Source organism: Columba livia, chromosome 2 (genome assembly GCF_036013475.1).
Source record: "Columba livia isolate bColLiv1 breed racing homer chromosome 2, bColLiv1.pat.W.v2, whole genome shotgun sequence".
NCBI classification, from domain to species: domain Eukaryota; kingdom Metazoa; phylum Chordata; class Aves; order Columbiformes; family Columbidae; genus Columba; species Columba livia.
In genome coordinates, this window is record NC_088603.1 from 71543361 (window position 1) to 71559254 (window position 15894).

A 15894-nucleotide genomic window follows, 5' to 3' on the forward strand; every position below is an offset into this window, starting at 1 on the left:
AGAGATGATGTGGGGAAGCAGAAGCCTGGAAGATGCAGTATGAAGTTAAGCCTACCTGTCCGGACACGTTAGTGCACTTGACTGCAAACAGCAGCTTGTTGGAGAGAGGAAGGGTGCCAGGTTGAGCCCATCTTGCTGGGCATCAGCCCTGGTGTTACAGGGGCGCGGATCTCCGCAGAGGAGGATGTGCAAGGGGGAAAGGCCAGCCTTGTGTGCCCGTGTCTGCGGGTACGTGTGCGTGCCGGTTTATTTACTCGCCTGGCATTTTCATCAAGACACACTTTCTCTTTAAACTAGGTGAGCCACTGATTTTTACCCGCTTCGCTATCCCAAACTCAAGGACCTGCAGTTAAAATCTAAACTGAAGTTAATTAAAATTAGACCAACTGGAGAAGTACAAACCCCTCCTGTGTTGTATCAGCTTGCAGCTATCTCATACTGATTCTGTTTTCTTATTATTTGCTGCTATTACTATTGTTATTTACCGATTATTGTTATCCTGCTGCGACTGGAGCATCCCCCAGCAGTGCCAGCACCCGTTCCCTTCCCTCAGAAGCAGGTGGGAAGCGGGCGGCAGGAGAGCAAAGGGTCGGAGCCCCCCTCTCCTTTGGGCAGGGGGCTGGGATGGGGGTCCGGGGTGGCGGGGCCGCCTCCCAGAGCCACAGCACCCTTATTTACCTGGCTGGTACCACTCGGCCCGCTTTTTTGTTGCTGTTGTTTTTGTTGATTTGCTTTAAGAAAGGCTTCATCACTGTATACGTGCGTGTGTAAATATATAAAAGTTATTAATATTTTAAATGTTGTAAATAAACATGCTTATTAATATAATTTAATATAGAAATTAAAAGTAAATATTATATATTATTTATAAGTTATAAAGATATATATGTTTATTTTTTTAACTTTTTATTTCCAGAAGGGAAGGGTTTGGGTCAGCGGGTGTGTGCCCGGGGAGGGGGCCGGGCGGCAGCGGGGGGCGGAGGCGGGGACCGGCCCCGGCCCGGGCGGGGCGGAGCGGAGCGGGGAGAGAGGCGGCAGGAGCCGCAGCCGCCCGGCGCTTTGGCCGCTCGCTCTCTCGGCGCCGCGATGGCTTCGCTCCGCTCCGGCCCGGCCTGGTGGCGCCTCCTCTCCTTGGCCGTGTTCGGCCCCGTCCTCTGCGGCCGGCCCGGGCGGGCTGAGCCGGAGCCGGGCCCGGGCTCGGACGCGGGCCCGGCGGCGGAGGCGGACCCGCACGGGCGGCACCTCTACAGCGCGGAGATGCTGCGGCACGGCACCGCCGCCGCCCCCCACTTCGTCATGTTCTTCGCCCCGTGGTGGGTATCCGGAGCGGCGGAGCGCAGCCCGGCCCGGCACGGCCCGGCATGGCCCGCCGCGCACTCCTGCCCGCCTCTTCCCCCGTTGACGTGGCGGCGGGAGGCGGCCGGGCCAGGCCGGGCCGGCGGCGTGGGGGGAAAATCGAGGTCGCGCCGCCCTGAGTCCCAACAGCCCGGGCGCCTTCCCCAGGGGCGGCAGCGGGGAACACGCGTTGAGTGGCATCCGGGGGCTGCGGAGCGCCGGGCCGGGGAGGGCGGGCTGAAGCCTCGCGTGTGCCCGGCCCGGGCCTCCGCGGCCGTGCGGGCCCTGTCGGGGGTTTCAGCCCGACCGGCGGTGGCCGCCCCTTCCTGGTGGGCCCGCGGCAGCGCGGTGCATCGGCACCCGGCGGTGTCCCCCGAGTGGGGCCTGGGGGTGTAGCCGATCCGCCGGGCGGTGAGGGGGCGGGCGGGGGCTGGAGGGGTCCCTGGCAGCTCTCCTTGTACCTCCCCAGACTCTGTTTCACGTCGTTCCTCAAAGAGAGTGTGTAGCCCCTGTGTATGGCGACAGTTGCAATTTGGTGACCGTGGCTTGCCCTGTGCCCCTCAGTCTCTCAGCTGTTCTCATTGCAGAAGTTATGTCCTCATTGCAATCACGAAATTTAAAGAGAAATCTGCAGTGGGAGCAGTATAACAGTAGTTCTGTGTCCCCAAGGCCACACGTAGCTGTAGCAGAGCTGTAGGGTTCTTAGATTTGGGCATTTGTCCTGGACCTATATGTTTGAGACAAGACTAGTTTACAAGAATGGGAGAACAGGGCTTTGCTGGATGTTACAGGTGTCAAGAGGACAGTGCTGCTCATCTTTGGGCCTTTCTAGTAGTTGTTCGTATTCTTTTTTCTTCATCTCTTGCCCTACCCATTTTTATCTGACTTACTGACGTCCGGTAGAGGTTATTGGGAGTTTTGTTAGAGCTGATTGTTTGGGTTTTGGTTTTGTTCTGTTTTCTCAGATTTAGATAAAATAAAGTTTAGGGAACAGTGTGCAAAAGTTATGTTTTGATCCTGGGTTTTCCGTTGGCACACGGTGCCATTGAGGCATAAGTGAGTCGTGATGCTCTTTGAAATCAACAGCAGAAAAGCATTTCCTTTCAAAACTGAGGAACTGCTACCTTTTTTGTAATTAACATTGTCTTCTTTATGCTGTATGAAAATGCTAAGCAAAAGCTTGAAAGAGCAGACATGCACCTTTGTTCTTTGAAGACCACAGAAGTGGAGGACATCTGACGTGCTGGTGAAGGACCGTTGCCTGAGAGTGCTGTAAGGCCTAAGAAATGCCCATACAGAGCAGGAGTGCTTCTAGTATGTTCTGTTTTCACATGATAATATCTGTTTCTGCCCAAGCTATGACTGACTGTTCCACAGGCATCCCTAAAACCGGAGGAGCTTTCATCTCGGCGCAGTCTTTCTAGGACACTTTGTGCTAAATGGGCCATTTCAGAGTCCAGCGTATGGTGGACACCCTTAGCATGCATCAAAGAGAGTGCTGGCCTTGCGAACCTGGACCATGCTGTGCCTTTGGGAGGACTACAGGTCTCCGCCCAACTTGAATGTGAGGGAGGTGCATCGTTTCCCAGCCTTGTTGTGGCTTCTCTGGACGTTCCTCTCACCCTAGCAGACCCCCTCCAGATCTCTGAGGCTTGGCTTCAGGACCCTTGGTCTGGACTCGTGGCTCCTGACAGGCACCAACAGGGCCAGGTTTTGGGTCCAAAGGGAAGAGAAGGACAAAGGGAATATCCGTGTGCTTGAGAGAGGTGCTTAAACATACCAGTGGTTTTATCGTCAGTGGGATCAAGCAGCAACCTCACATCCCGGAGTCTATATTAGAGCCTCTTGACCTATTCCTAGGTGATGTAAATGTGCTAATCTCCTAATGCTTCTCACAGAGGCATGTGTTTTGGCACTGCTCCCTGCAGTAAGGAGAGAGAAGCCCAGGAAGCAACCCAATGTTCAGCTAGAATTGTCTTTCAGATTGCTGTGGGTGTTGCTAATGCTGCATTGTCAATGCTACCAGTAAGAGCTGGGTGAGACAGAGCTGATGTAACTCTTGTCTTTGGATTCTCAGCACAAATGTTGCTGAGGGCTTCACTCCCAGACAGCAGAGGTGCACATCAGGTCCTACCTGTGTTTCAAATATTGCAAGCTACTCCAAGAAGAGAGCATTCCAAGTCATTTGCATTCATATGTCTAAAGTTTTCAATCATCAGGCTGTCCCCCTTCATAGCTACACTTGACAAGGGATAGAACCATGAGCAGGTTACTCTCTTGATGCCACTAGATATTCTTGAGATGTTGTCCATACCAGTTGTGTGTTTACAGAGAAATGAGGTTTCCCTGGTTCCTTAGTTGGAAGGAATCTCAAATGAGTAGTTTCATTGTATTATTTTGACCATTACAGATCTTTTCAACAAACGTGGTCTCAGTAAACCTCTGGAAGTCCACTAAGCTGAAGCAGACATGATTACCAGGGTTTCTTGCTGTTGAATTGAAGGCTGTTGACTGGATTTTCCATTGGCTGGATTCTTTTTGTCTGGAGCGAGACTGATCCTGTGCTGCTTGTACCGTTATACCTGTCTATCCCAGGGTCTACTTTTAATTGGTTAATAATTTGTGCTATATATTTCTGTGGAGCTGCCCTTGCTAGCTGCAGAGCTCAAGCTCTACTGGTGGCCTCCAGAAATATCTGCGTTCCTCACTGACTGTAGGGGGCTTATCGGTAACTGTACTTTTGATATACATGGTCCTTATGTACACTTACATCCCTTCTTGTCATGGCCCAAGAAATCTGTCATTCATTTTTGCAGATGAGAAGTGCTGGTACTGTGTGAGGAGTACTGACCTGTCAGCGGGAGGTACTCTACAGATGCCACCACAGCAAAATAATCTCCAGGCAACCAGCCTGCAAACTCTTACAAATAAAGTCCTTTCACCCCATACCTCCTGATATTAGTGATGTACAAGAAGCATTTGGTGTTTTGTTTTGTTTTTATTTTCTGAAAGTTGGATCCTTCCTATGCCCTTGTTAGTTTCTTTTGGATTTTCGTTTATGTTTGTAAACAGAGATTATGAATCCTTGCACCTTCCTAGCCCCTCTAAGGAAGGAAGAGCAGGACTTCTCATTGACACAGGGGTGTACACTGTTTCCAGGGGTAGAACTGGCAGCTCCTCCTCTAGCCCCACTGGTGTAATGTGGAATGGTAGCAATGAAGGACTGTGTAGGTTCATGGGGCTAAGGGGGACATGTGATGCTGCATGGTTTTGCTCTTTATTTTTTGACTTCTCTGGTTTTATATATACTGCAGCTACACCTGATGAATTTCAGAAAAAAAAAAATGGGATTGTCTTGTCTTGTATTTCCTTCTGTGTAATACTGAATTTTTTTGAAAACCAGGAATGACTAACTAGTTGATTACTGATTCAGATACGAGCATTTTTCTTGCTTCATTTTCAATTTTAGCTCATATAAACTGTAGAAGGAAGGGAAAAGGGTACTTTGTGTATAGCAGAAATCACAATGTTAAATATAGACAAGGGAGCTCTGTTCTGTGCTTAAAAACCAGCAGGTTAATTCCTTGAGATTGCCTTACCTAGTTTTCCATGCCCTGTTCTTTAACACCAGTCAGTATTCATCCAGTGTTTAAAATCCCTGCAACTAGGAAGGGACCAGGGAATCCTCCTCTTAATTCAAGGTCCATGAATGAGTTGACTATGGAGGGGCCTCAGTCTGAAGTTAAATATTTAAGGAATATTTGATTTTAGTAATAACACATTGCATCCCTTCACCATGAGAATACAGCATGAGATCATATAGGAGGTCATGTTCCCCCACATAGTGGGAGTATGTGTGACCCACTGCGCCTGACTGCAACAGGACCTTATTAAGGTCAGAAGACATTCTTAAAGTAAATCTCAAGGTAATTTTCTTTGGTCTTAGTTATAGCAGGATACCTGGAAAGGTGTGAATCCATGCAGCTTTTCTAGAAGTGGACTCAAAACCAGTTGTATAAGTGAAACTGTTTTACATGGGAGCAACTTTCTCCAAAGTCCTAATGATGTTCTAATTGTTACTTACAAAGTAGACTGTCTAGGTCATGCCAAGGGCAATAACAGCAGGTTGAGAATGTTTCGTGTTAATCCAATTACGTATTTTTAGATGCCTTGGAGGGTTGACAAAAGCAGCCAGTAAAGAGAAATGAAAATCCATTCCTTAAATTTTTTCATTGTAGTTACAGGACTAGGGCATTGCTATAATGACTCATAAGACTAGGAAACCAATGAGAAGAATAATAGCCATTTTCTGCTTTCGGGGAGCTGCTGTTATAGCAACAGTGTAAGGCTGGTTTTCTGTGCATATGCAGATATAATTACCCTGTTTCCTTGAAAATAAGACAGGGTCTTATATATTTTTGCTCCAAAACTTATTATTTTTTTTACATGTACAACTTCCTGGGCACTATTTAAATGGACTTTCTTTTTTTTTTTTTTTCATGAACTGTAACTAGGGCTTATTTTTGAAGTAGGGCTTATGTTTCAAGCATCCTCAAAAATCCTGAAAAATGATGCTAGGGCTTATTTTCAGGGTAAGTCTTATTTTCAGGGAAACAGGGTAGTTTATTCTGTGCTGCTTGGGCAAAGTATGTTATGGGAGGATATTGAGAAACCTTGTTCAGAAATCAGTCCTGGTGTGTTTCATGACTTGTGGTTACAATTCCTTTGATACACACAAGTACAAGTAAGCGGCTTTACGAAGAGGCAGGAAACCGTTCTCTTCTCACCTGCTGCTAAAAGATACAGTATTGTGGAATCTTAGAGCAGAAAGAAAGCTAGACAGCCTGACAGGATTTTTCTAGAAAGCTGGAAGCCTGAGAGTGCTTTTCTTAATAGCCTCATTAAGTTCAGGGGGTGTTCAGTAAGCTTTGTAACATAAGAGGAGAGTAGCAAGAAGTTCTCATCTCGATGATTTTTACATGAGATGTGTTTGCAGCATCCTACAATTAATGGTATTCACTGTTGATTAATGTAACAGTGCTTGAGTACAGAAGATTTCTGACTTAACTGTTTTTAAATTTATCAAAATCTCTGATGATTCTGTGTACGACTTTCCCATAGATTCCCCTCTAAATGTGAGCAACTCTTAAGCAAATATATTATTCCTTCTGTCGCAGGTGTGGACATTGTCAGCGTCTCCAGCCAACTTGGAATGATTTGGGAGATAAATACAACAACATGGAAAACCCGCAGGTCTACGTTGTTAAAGTGGATTGTACTACAGATACTCCACTGTGCTCTGAATTTGGCGTCCGAGGATACCCTACGTAAGTATAAAAGGATGTCTGGTCCTGTTTCTTTCTTCCATAGTTTTCCGTGATCCTCTGCCAATTTGTTGAAGCTAACTTCTAAGCTATGCTTTTTGATGGGTTTCTTTGTAGCCCTTTGGACCTCATATGTTCATTTAAGCCTTTTTACCATGTTGCCAAGTATCATGTGATACATACTACTCTTACTCTTTATTTTTTTTTAAAGAAACTGTTTTATGTCTTGGAAGATGGCCGTGTTTAAATGAAGACCAGAATTGTCCTTTTCCTTTTTCTGAGAGTACCTCTTTCTCAAGCAACAGTACATTATGCTGCTGTGTATATGCATGACAGAGCTGGTCACTGGTAACAGTACTTTTAAAAATAACTTGTCACAGGTTCATCAGTACACTGCACCATTCATAATTAATGTGTAGGTGATCTCTTACATTTTTGAGTGCACTTAGTACTCATAAAATGATAAATCAATAGTATCAGTACAGCAGTGGTGATGTACAGATTTTTCTAGGTAATTTTGCTTGTTTTGATCTAGGAGAAATTCATTAGGAGTTTAAGGTTGGTAAACTTATCCTGGTATAAAGGATGTATGCCTTACTAACCTCAGCTTTGGTAGGCAGAATGTGATCTAGAGTGTCTATGAGATGTCAGCCTGGGTAGTGTTCTTGAGTTAGATACACATGCTCCCTTTTTAGCTGCCAAAAAGGAAAAAAGGTATTTTTTTTTCACCTATGTCTTCTTTAAAGCATCTTGCAAAAATGGATGGGATTGTTTCAACTGCTTTACTAATTACTCCTCTTAGTGTGGATAAGTGGAGAATGCAATCATCTGTAGCCCCTCCGCAGCCTGTATTTTTCAGTTTCCTTCCCTTTGCTCACTTTGTGCAGCGTTACCTCTGACCCCAGCAACAGCCTGAACTTGAGATGCGCTCCTGGCTGCACCCGCTTTGACGCAGCTGAGTGCAACTCAGTAGAAGTTGAGAGTTATAAATAGCAAAGTCCTCATTGAAATAGGAATTGTCCGTAAGTGCAGTTTGTGACTTAGTTCCACTAGAAATACCAAGAAACAATGAATATTACTACTCTATTTTAATATCACCAAGAGTGAACAACTGTCACATTTGCATATTTGAATAGATTATATTGTGGTACTGTTCCTTGTAAAATAGAAAGAGTGACAGACAAGAAAAAAATGAATGAACGTGTAATTGCTCTTTTTTGTTCCCCCTCCTCTTTAAGGTCATTGAATATCTAGGAATAGTTACTGCTTGCTTTCATCTACTTGAAAAGTAGAAATAATAAGGCAGTCATCTGCTAGTTATAGAAATATAGAGATGAAGGGCAATTTATGATATTGTCTTCCTGTCTGAGTCAGTTTTTAACCAGCCTGTTTTTAAAAACTTCCAGCAAGGGAGATTTCACAGCTTCCTCAGGCAACAGAGGGATTGTTGCAAGTCCAGGATGTCCTGGTCCCTACTCTGCTTTTCTAAACAGCCATCAAAGGAAAGGCTGCATCCTCTTTCCATCCCCCTGAGAGTAAAAGTGGCTGAGCACATCCCTGCGCTCATTAGTACAGTTGTCTCAGGATTATGTGGTGCTGCAAAATACTCTCTCAACTGAACTAGAGAAAACTTATGCTCATTTGACAAAAATAAAGGTGCAGCTGGCTTTTTAAGCTGATATTTTTTTGTTCTGATTCCTCTTCAAAAGTATTGCCATGAGGTGCACTTTAGATGTTCTTCTGTTTCATTTTTCTTGTTACCTTCTTATTACAAAATTGCTTTTTTTTAACCTCAAGAATTTTTTACTTGCCATCATCACAAGGAACATTCAAGAACACCTTAAGCAGAAAACACAGTGGGAGCTCCCATCTCTTTTGAATGTATTTGTATTATGTGTTTTTTCAACACTTTCATATGTTCATTTTTTCCAGCTGTGGAACAAGAAGAAAGAGAAAAACATTTCAAGAAAAGGCAGTACAAAATGACAGCTTGGCAAGGGGAACTGAGAGCCAGTAGTAGACAGTAGTAATTGAAACTATGATTTGCTTTAAAAAATAAGACTAGATCAGAACTCAGTATGGTCCCCTTTCAATTTTAACTTAAATATTTAATAGTAGAAGCTTTAGGTATTTTATGGAAAAGTTTTGATAGTAATTATTAAGTGTTATAATCATGAAAGTCTTTAATCCCTACAAGCAGTCACTTATCTCTTTGTCCTCTTGACTTGTTTCAGGATGTTTTTAATCAGTTTAATACCACATGAACATCCTACATTCCAAGAGCAGTCAGGGAAGGAAATGTGAGAAAGAAATTCCTGGGAAAATAAGCATTGGGTATTTTTCCTTTGATGATGGAGAGGAGTGAACAAAGAGAACTGATGTTTTTTACACACTGAAATAGGATTAATAGGCATAATGAATGATTAACTTTAGAACTGAATGCTGCAATGTTTTATTTGCTCTTGCTTGTTGATCAAAGTAATATTAAGCTATGCTGATTTTTTAAAATCATATTTCTTTTCCCTGGTTTTAAAATCTCCTTTAAAAGCTTACATGGGAATGGAAAAGTGTCCCAAATTCTAGCCATAACCCTTTAAGTTGACATGGATAGGCGTGATGCTGATATTAATAGTCAAGAGAGCTGCTGCTGCAGCCTGAGCCACATTGCTGTGGATTAGCAAAGCGTGTCAGCTTTCCGAGAATGTTTCCATGCCTCACTCTTTTCTACATTTTGATTCTTCAGCCTAAAGCTGTTTAAACCAGGACAAGAACCTCTGAAATACCAAGGCCCCAGGGACTTCCAGACACTGGAAAACTGGATGTTGGAGAAACTAAATGAGGAACCATCTGTAAGTGAAAAGGAAATAAGAAAAGGAAATATTCCTTTCTGCAGACTTGCTTATATGTCATTTTTGTAGTTTAGGTTTCATTTTCCAGGAGGAAGTCTGCTCCTGAGAAGAAAATTCAGGTGGCAATAACAGTATGGAACAGCTTCCACATAAGTCAGAACAGTAACTAAAACTCATCCTGTGACCTGCTCTTTGTTTCCTGTGTTTAAAACTACAGTACATAATGCAGTTTTTAATGTTTAGCATTTTGACATTTTAAGATACAATTCTTAGTTTCAATTCAGTTGACACCTGTAGGTTGTAATGTTTCTAGAATATGAAAAGCGATTTAGCTATAATATGTTATAAATTGCATTTGTGTTGGGCTTAATTACCTCTTAAAACGAGGATGCCATCTTTAGCTCAGTTATTATCTGATAATGTTGTAGCCTAAAGAAAGGATTTTAAATAATTGGTTAGGTTAAGTTAAGCTAATACCATCACTAGGAAGACCCTCGAGTTTAGGGGTAGCACTTTCATATAGTAGCCAAGCCTTGCCTGAAATGAAATTTGTGATTGCTGTTTCTAATCAAGGTAAAGCCTTAATGTTTGCTGAACCACCATTAGAATGTGGTTATATTTAAACAAACACAGTATTTTTAATAATTAAACATTAAATGCTAAACTATTTTAAGAAATGTACTTTCAGGTTCTTAAAAAATTCTTTCTAGCTCTGACCCTAGTAAGTAGTCACTTGCTTTTGCTGAAGTGCCAGTGGGTTTGCTGCAAGTTATATCTATAAAGTGTTTGCCCTTTTCCCATTGTTGCTGCCTTCATGGAGCTATTAGGTCCCTCCTTCTGGCATTAGAGGAGCAGAAAATAGCTTTTTCACTAGCTATTTTTAAATAGTCCAAAGACCACCGAACTGGTGCGATGGCAGATGTGGCTGATGTGTGATGCTGTGGAGAAACGATTATGTAATCTAAGTGTGTTAATATATGGTGATGTGATGAACGCCATAGCAGTTACTGTGCTCTATGACTGTACTACAACACAGTGAAAGACACTGTTATTCCAGTGACTGAGAAAGCGCTTTTCAGTGTGGTAGTCTTTTCCACATTTTGCTTTCAAGTAGTTGTTTCTTAGGAAACATTAGATACCTAAATTGAACTAAATAAGGACATTGCTTTGGGAATTTAAAATTTCAGAGTGCAGGGTTTACAACACTACTGCGGAATGGTGTGATACAGGAATCAAATATTGTGTATTTATTGTACAAGACAAATAAAAGTTCATTTTTCTCATGAACAGCATCCAGAATCTGATGTGGAACCACCAAAAGCCCCTGAACCTAAGCAGGGAATGTATGAACTCTCAGCAGACAACTTCAAGATGCACATAGCAGAAGGTAACTTTTGTTCATAAGCAAGAGGTACTTGCTTACAGAGACATCAGTAGTGGGAAGACTGCAACAGAATGTTAGTTTTCAAGGTACCCCTTTCCCACTTTTATTTTGCAGTAATAGCTAGTGAAAGAGGATGAAACTACTGACTGTCTAAAAGTGCAGTAGTTTAATTACATATTGCACACCATGAGAAAGTTTTAAGAATTGCTCTCCACTCAGAAGGCCGCCAAGTTGAGGCCCCTGATCCCATAGAAGAAGCTAGCAGGGCTTGCTCAACCAAACTGGCAGAGTCTCGCCACTCGCTCTCTTTTTTTGCAAGCCCCATTTCCTCTCTCCCTCCAGGCCGGCTTGTTCTTACTCCCAGGCTACTCTTCTGGATAACTATAATCCACCTGTTTCCTCCTTACTGCCCTGATCCCACTCCAGTCTGGTCCCTTATTTGATATTGTTTAGCTTCCTTCCCTCAGAATTTCATGTGGGCAAAACACTTTGCCTCAGTTTGACTGTTTTAAAAAGTATTTTCTCTGGAAGCTTTAAAATTAATGCCACAGGTGATACCTAACATGGGAAATTTCTCCCCCCACATGGTGGGCTTTTTGAAGAATGAGCAAGAGCTTACAATACAAACTTTGGGCTGCCATAACAACAGATGACACTACCACCTCAATCTGTTTTCCTAAAATCAAACGCCAGATTAGATTAACTTATCTGTGCCCATGTATTATAATGCCACCAGTGAGGTAGATCCAAGAGCTTCATAAAGTAACTATTAACTGATGAGAAATATTTTCAAGTGTAAATGAGCATTTTGTGCAGCTCACTTAAAACTACCCAGCCTGTGTGGCATAACACAGAATTACATAAAAAATCTTCATGGATTCCTCTCTTAAGCCATAAGGGGGATGCTAAGCATTAAATAACTTTACAGTCTGAGAAGATAGTTAAGTTTAGTGTATGTTTAAACATTTTAATATTTTTATTGTAATACTTTTATTATATATCTGTTGGCATTCATAGAGGAGACATTCTCATGGTTGTGTGCAATGGTAAAGCTGTTCTCTCTGACTTCAGTTACAAGAAGTTCAGTGTTTAAATTTAGCAGGAGATTTAGCAGCTTCAGCTGGAAGATTGATTTTTGTTCTTAAAAAGTCTACCTTTTGAGTGCACTAGGGCAAAAATAGTTTTGTTTTTTTTCTACTGGGGAGGAGAGCATATCACAGAGTACGTGGTACAGAAAAGCTGATTTCTACTAGATGTTCTTATTCATTCATGAGAAATTTCAGTTTACAGTTTACTTGACCAAAGCAAAGCACATCAATTGGCTTGGAAGTATTCCTTGTGCAGAACAGGCAAGGTAGAGTACACTACTATTGCAGTTTACATTTCCTGCTTATTTTGTAATGTCTTTCCTCTGGCCTCTTTTTGTGAACAAGCCCTCAAACTAGAAATTAATTCTAGTAATATCTGCCCCAAAGCAGTCTTCAAAGGATTATGAATAATTCTGTTAAAAAGAGATTTCCTCCAGTTGCTGGTGTTTTCCTTTACATTAACTTGATTTTTTTCCTTGTTTTAATTAAGTTTATTTTAATTTTTTATTAACAGAGCTTTGCCTTGTGTGCAAAAGCATGCAGCATCTTGAGTTAACAGTCACCTTAGTTGAAGGAAATTACATATTCTGGTACTCTGCAACTAACATTATATTTTAAACATTAGTAGGAGATAGTACAGAGATGCACCTCTCTATAAAACACCACAAAAATCTACTAAAGGCAGCAGTTTCTGAATAGTTGACTTGAAAATACGAAGTCCAGGACAGAAAAAGGAGCAGGAAAGCTGAACAAAATTATTTAGGTAGTTCAGGTATTTCATGCAGTGGTGTTTCCTAAAACATGTGTGAGTTGAAATCTAAAACTTTCTTTCATTTATGCTGTTACAAATCCCTGTTCCTTGATGGTTCTTTCTGCTCTGTAATAAGGCAAGTGATTGACATGGTAGAATTAGACATAGTAGCAAATATTAAGTTGAAAATGTCAATTTAATATCTCATTTGTTGGCTTGAGGTTGTGAAGCTGTTTGGATTTTCAGGGAAACTGGCAACACTGTGGGACTGCAGGCAGCACTGAAAACCTAATTGCTGAAGTATTCTGTCCTGGCCTTTGATTCACTGTGTTTCCTATCTTTAACTCAGGAAATACCACGATAAATTTGCAGTCTGAGATTAGTACCTAGTCTTTAATTGCAGCCAAATTCATTCCAAATGAGTTAAATATTTTTTCTTTTCTTTTTTTTTTTTTTTTCTTTGACTTAAAAGGTAATCACTTTATCAAATTCTTTGCCCCGTGGTGTGGTCATTGCAAGGCTTTGGCCCCAACCTGGGAACAGCTGGCTCAAGCTTTTGAGCATTCGGAAACTGTCAAGATTGGCAAGGTAGGTGAGGTGTCCTTAGTCTGAAAATGTGTTTTGTATGAATGGATGTTTCAGCCAAATATCATGCTTTTCGTGCTGTGATTTGCAAATAACAACTGTTTTGTTTGTCACTTCTTAAATCCTTTTATAGTCATAGTTTCTATTTTAATTTTGAGATGGTTATTTTCTCACACATACATAGTTGACAGAACTCCCTCATTTTAAGCAGGGACTTGTTAGAAACACAGCTAGCTCTCTGTGTTTCAGAGAGAGCTGGGAATAAGTCTAATAGTTAAAATGCAGGGAATAATATTTTGGGATTTGTTTTTTATTATGCTTCCCCTCTGTCAGAACTTTATAGACTTCAGTGTTTATTTTGAGTGGGACAGTGAATTCTAATTTGCTATTTACAGCATTGGATTCTATTTAGCAAGTTTCAGAACTACAGAGCTCTTTATGATGAATTATTTCTCCTCTCTCCTCTCTCTTCTTCTCCCCCACAGAACTTTCTAAAGGTTTTGGGGGGCCTTCCACTTTAAAAACTGATATGTTGTCCTGCTTTACTATTTCCCTTAGGGTTGATAACCAGATTCTGTGGTGTATTTACCCTGAGAACTTGTTACTTGTACATGGAGTGATTTCTTTGCAAAGGTATGGAGGTGGTCTGGCAGTTGCAGTTACTGGCTTTATTTGCTGACCCATACCTAAGTCCAGGTGGCTCAAGATGTGAATCCCTCTCTGTTTGCCAGCGGTGGAAAACTGACTGGGCTCAACTTCCATATCCTTAAGCTTTCAGAGTGGATCCACTGATCTGAAAGGCTGTGTTGACAGTTTGTGGTGTTGTCAGTCCCACAGAGGGGCAAAATCCCAGCCATCTCCTCTGCTTCTGCCCCCATGGTGCTTTCAACTGTGACTAGGGGTGATGAGCTCGACTTCTTTTTTTAATTATTATTCTTTTTATTTTTAATTCTTTGAAAATCTGCTAATTCAGATACACTGTAGATGTGTAGAGCAGGTCAGCATAGTTGAACTTTAGAGAAGACATATAATTTTGACACCCGGTGGAGAGAAAATTAGGTTCCCTCTGAGAATAAGATAGCAGAGGTTGTTACTCCTTTGATGGTGTCTTTACCAAATGTTGCATCTGCTGATTTATTTTTTGAGAACCTGGAATGCTTGCTGTCTGATAAAATCATTGCTTAGCTTAAGTATCTTTGGAAGTTACCATTCTGGGTTACCCAGAGAAAAATACACAAAAAATTTCCAAAATTTCTGTTTATTCAGTTGTCTGTCATGTTTTCACTGTTACTGATAGTTGCTATTTAATAAAGCCAGTAATAATTGTCTCCATGCTAGTCAATTTTGTGTAACTGTATACCTTATGAAACTATTTGAAATAGGTCTTGGCTAAAAGTGTGAGTCTGTAATTAAACAGGAAATACAACGGTTTCTAAGAAGGTTGAACCACAACTTTCATGTAAACTGGAGGAATAGCGTCTTAGCAATAATACCTCCTGGCAGGATTATTTTTAATTGCTAGAATTGATCTTCAGTGATCTGGGGCAAAGTGTTTCTAATGCAAAATTCTAAATTCAAGTGCTGTGTAGAGTGAAGTCTTCATTGCTTAAAATGCTTAAGTTATCTTCCCCGCCCCCCCCTCTTTTTCATCTGCTTCAAAAAAGATTATAAACTGGTAACTTTACAGATTAGTTATGACATATTAGAATTGAATGTTTCTATGCACTTGGAACTTCCCTTGGAGCAAAGTTAACTTGCTAGGTGTTGACATGTCTTCTGAAGTCTTTAAAGAGTAGCCTTCTGAAAAATGGATGAGCCAATATATCTTCATTTTAAAGCTCTCTCACATTAGTGTTTTGTGTCTTACTGTCCATGTGGTCTTTTTATTCATTGAGAATACCAAGTACTTGTTTTAATTGGGATATTTAATTATGTCTTCATTGTTCTTTGTAACTGTTACTACATCCTTCTATCCTTACCTCCCTCCCCAATCCCTTAAAAAAAAAAAAGGCAAAACATGCACACAGCCTCCCAATTATACAACCAAACCACTATTTGGAAAGCAGACATAATTGTTCTCAAGACAGTACTTGGTACTGAGTTTTGCCAAGCCATGCATTGCTAGTTCCTGTATTTTTCTGAGATTTTAAACATAAGGGAAGCTATGATGCCTGATGCATATTTATGTTATGCACTGAATGGGTTGCATTTTTTCCAAAATGCAGGTTGACTGTACCCAGCATTATGAAGTCTGCTCTGAAACCCAAGTTCGTGGCTACCCCACACTCCTCTGGTTTAGGAATGGTGAAAAGGTGAGTCTGCAAGCTCGACAAAGATTAGACCATTTTTTTTCTAAACAATACTTGGACTATGTTTGCATTCTTTTGAAAAAAAAGATCAAGTGGGCATACAGGAAAGTCTCCTTGTGAGACAAAAGGATGTTGGAGGTTCAGTCTGGTACTGGAAGAGCTATCCTTCATCCACACATGAAAGTTAGAGCTTTTTGCTCTTTATAAATAACCAGTATGATGTTCAAAAATCTGTAAGTAGTATTTCCAATTATGCTACTGTGTAGGGG

General features: G+C 41.5%; 1 protein-coding gene across 2 annotated transcripts in view; it reads left to right on the forward strand.

Moving 5' to 3' along the window:
- Positions 1–15894, forward strand: part of TXNDC5 (thioredoxin domain containing 5) — a 26941-nt gene continuing 11047 nt past the window's right edge. The window contains exons 1-6 of one of the 2 annotated variants that reach the window (XM_065052449.1): positions 1–297; positions 6513–6662; positions 9403–9508; positions 10799–10895; positions 13204–13319; positions 15542–15628. In XM_065052449.1, the coding sequence (XP_064908521.1) occupies positions 6574–6662; positions 9403–9508; positions 10799–10895; positions 13204–13319; positions 15542–15628 (495 nt within the window). In that variant the 5' untranslated portion in view covers positions 1–297; positions 6513–6573. Of the gene's footprint in view, positions 298–1000; positions 1314–6512; positions 6663–9402; positions 9509–10798; positions 10896–13203; positions 13320–15541; positions 15629–15894 lie in introns of those variants that run through there. The other variant, XM_065052450.1, reaches the window with a different exon arrangement.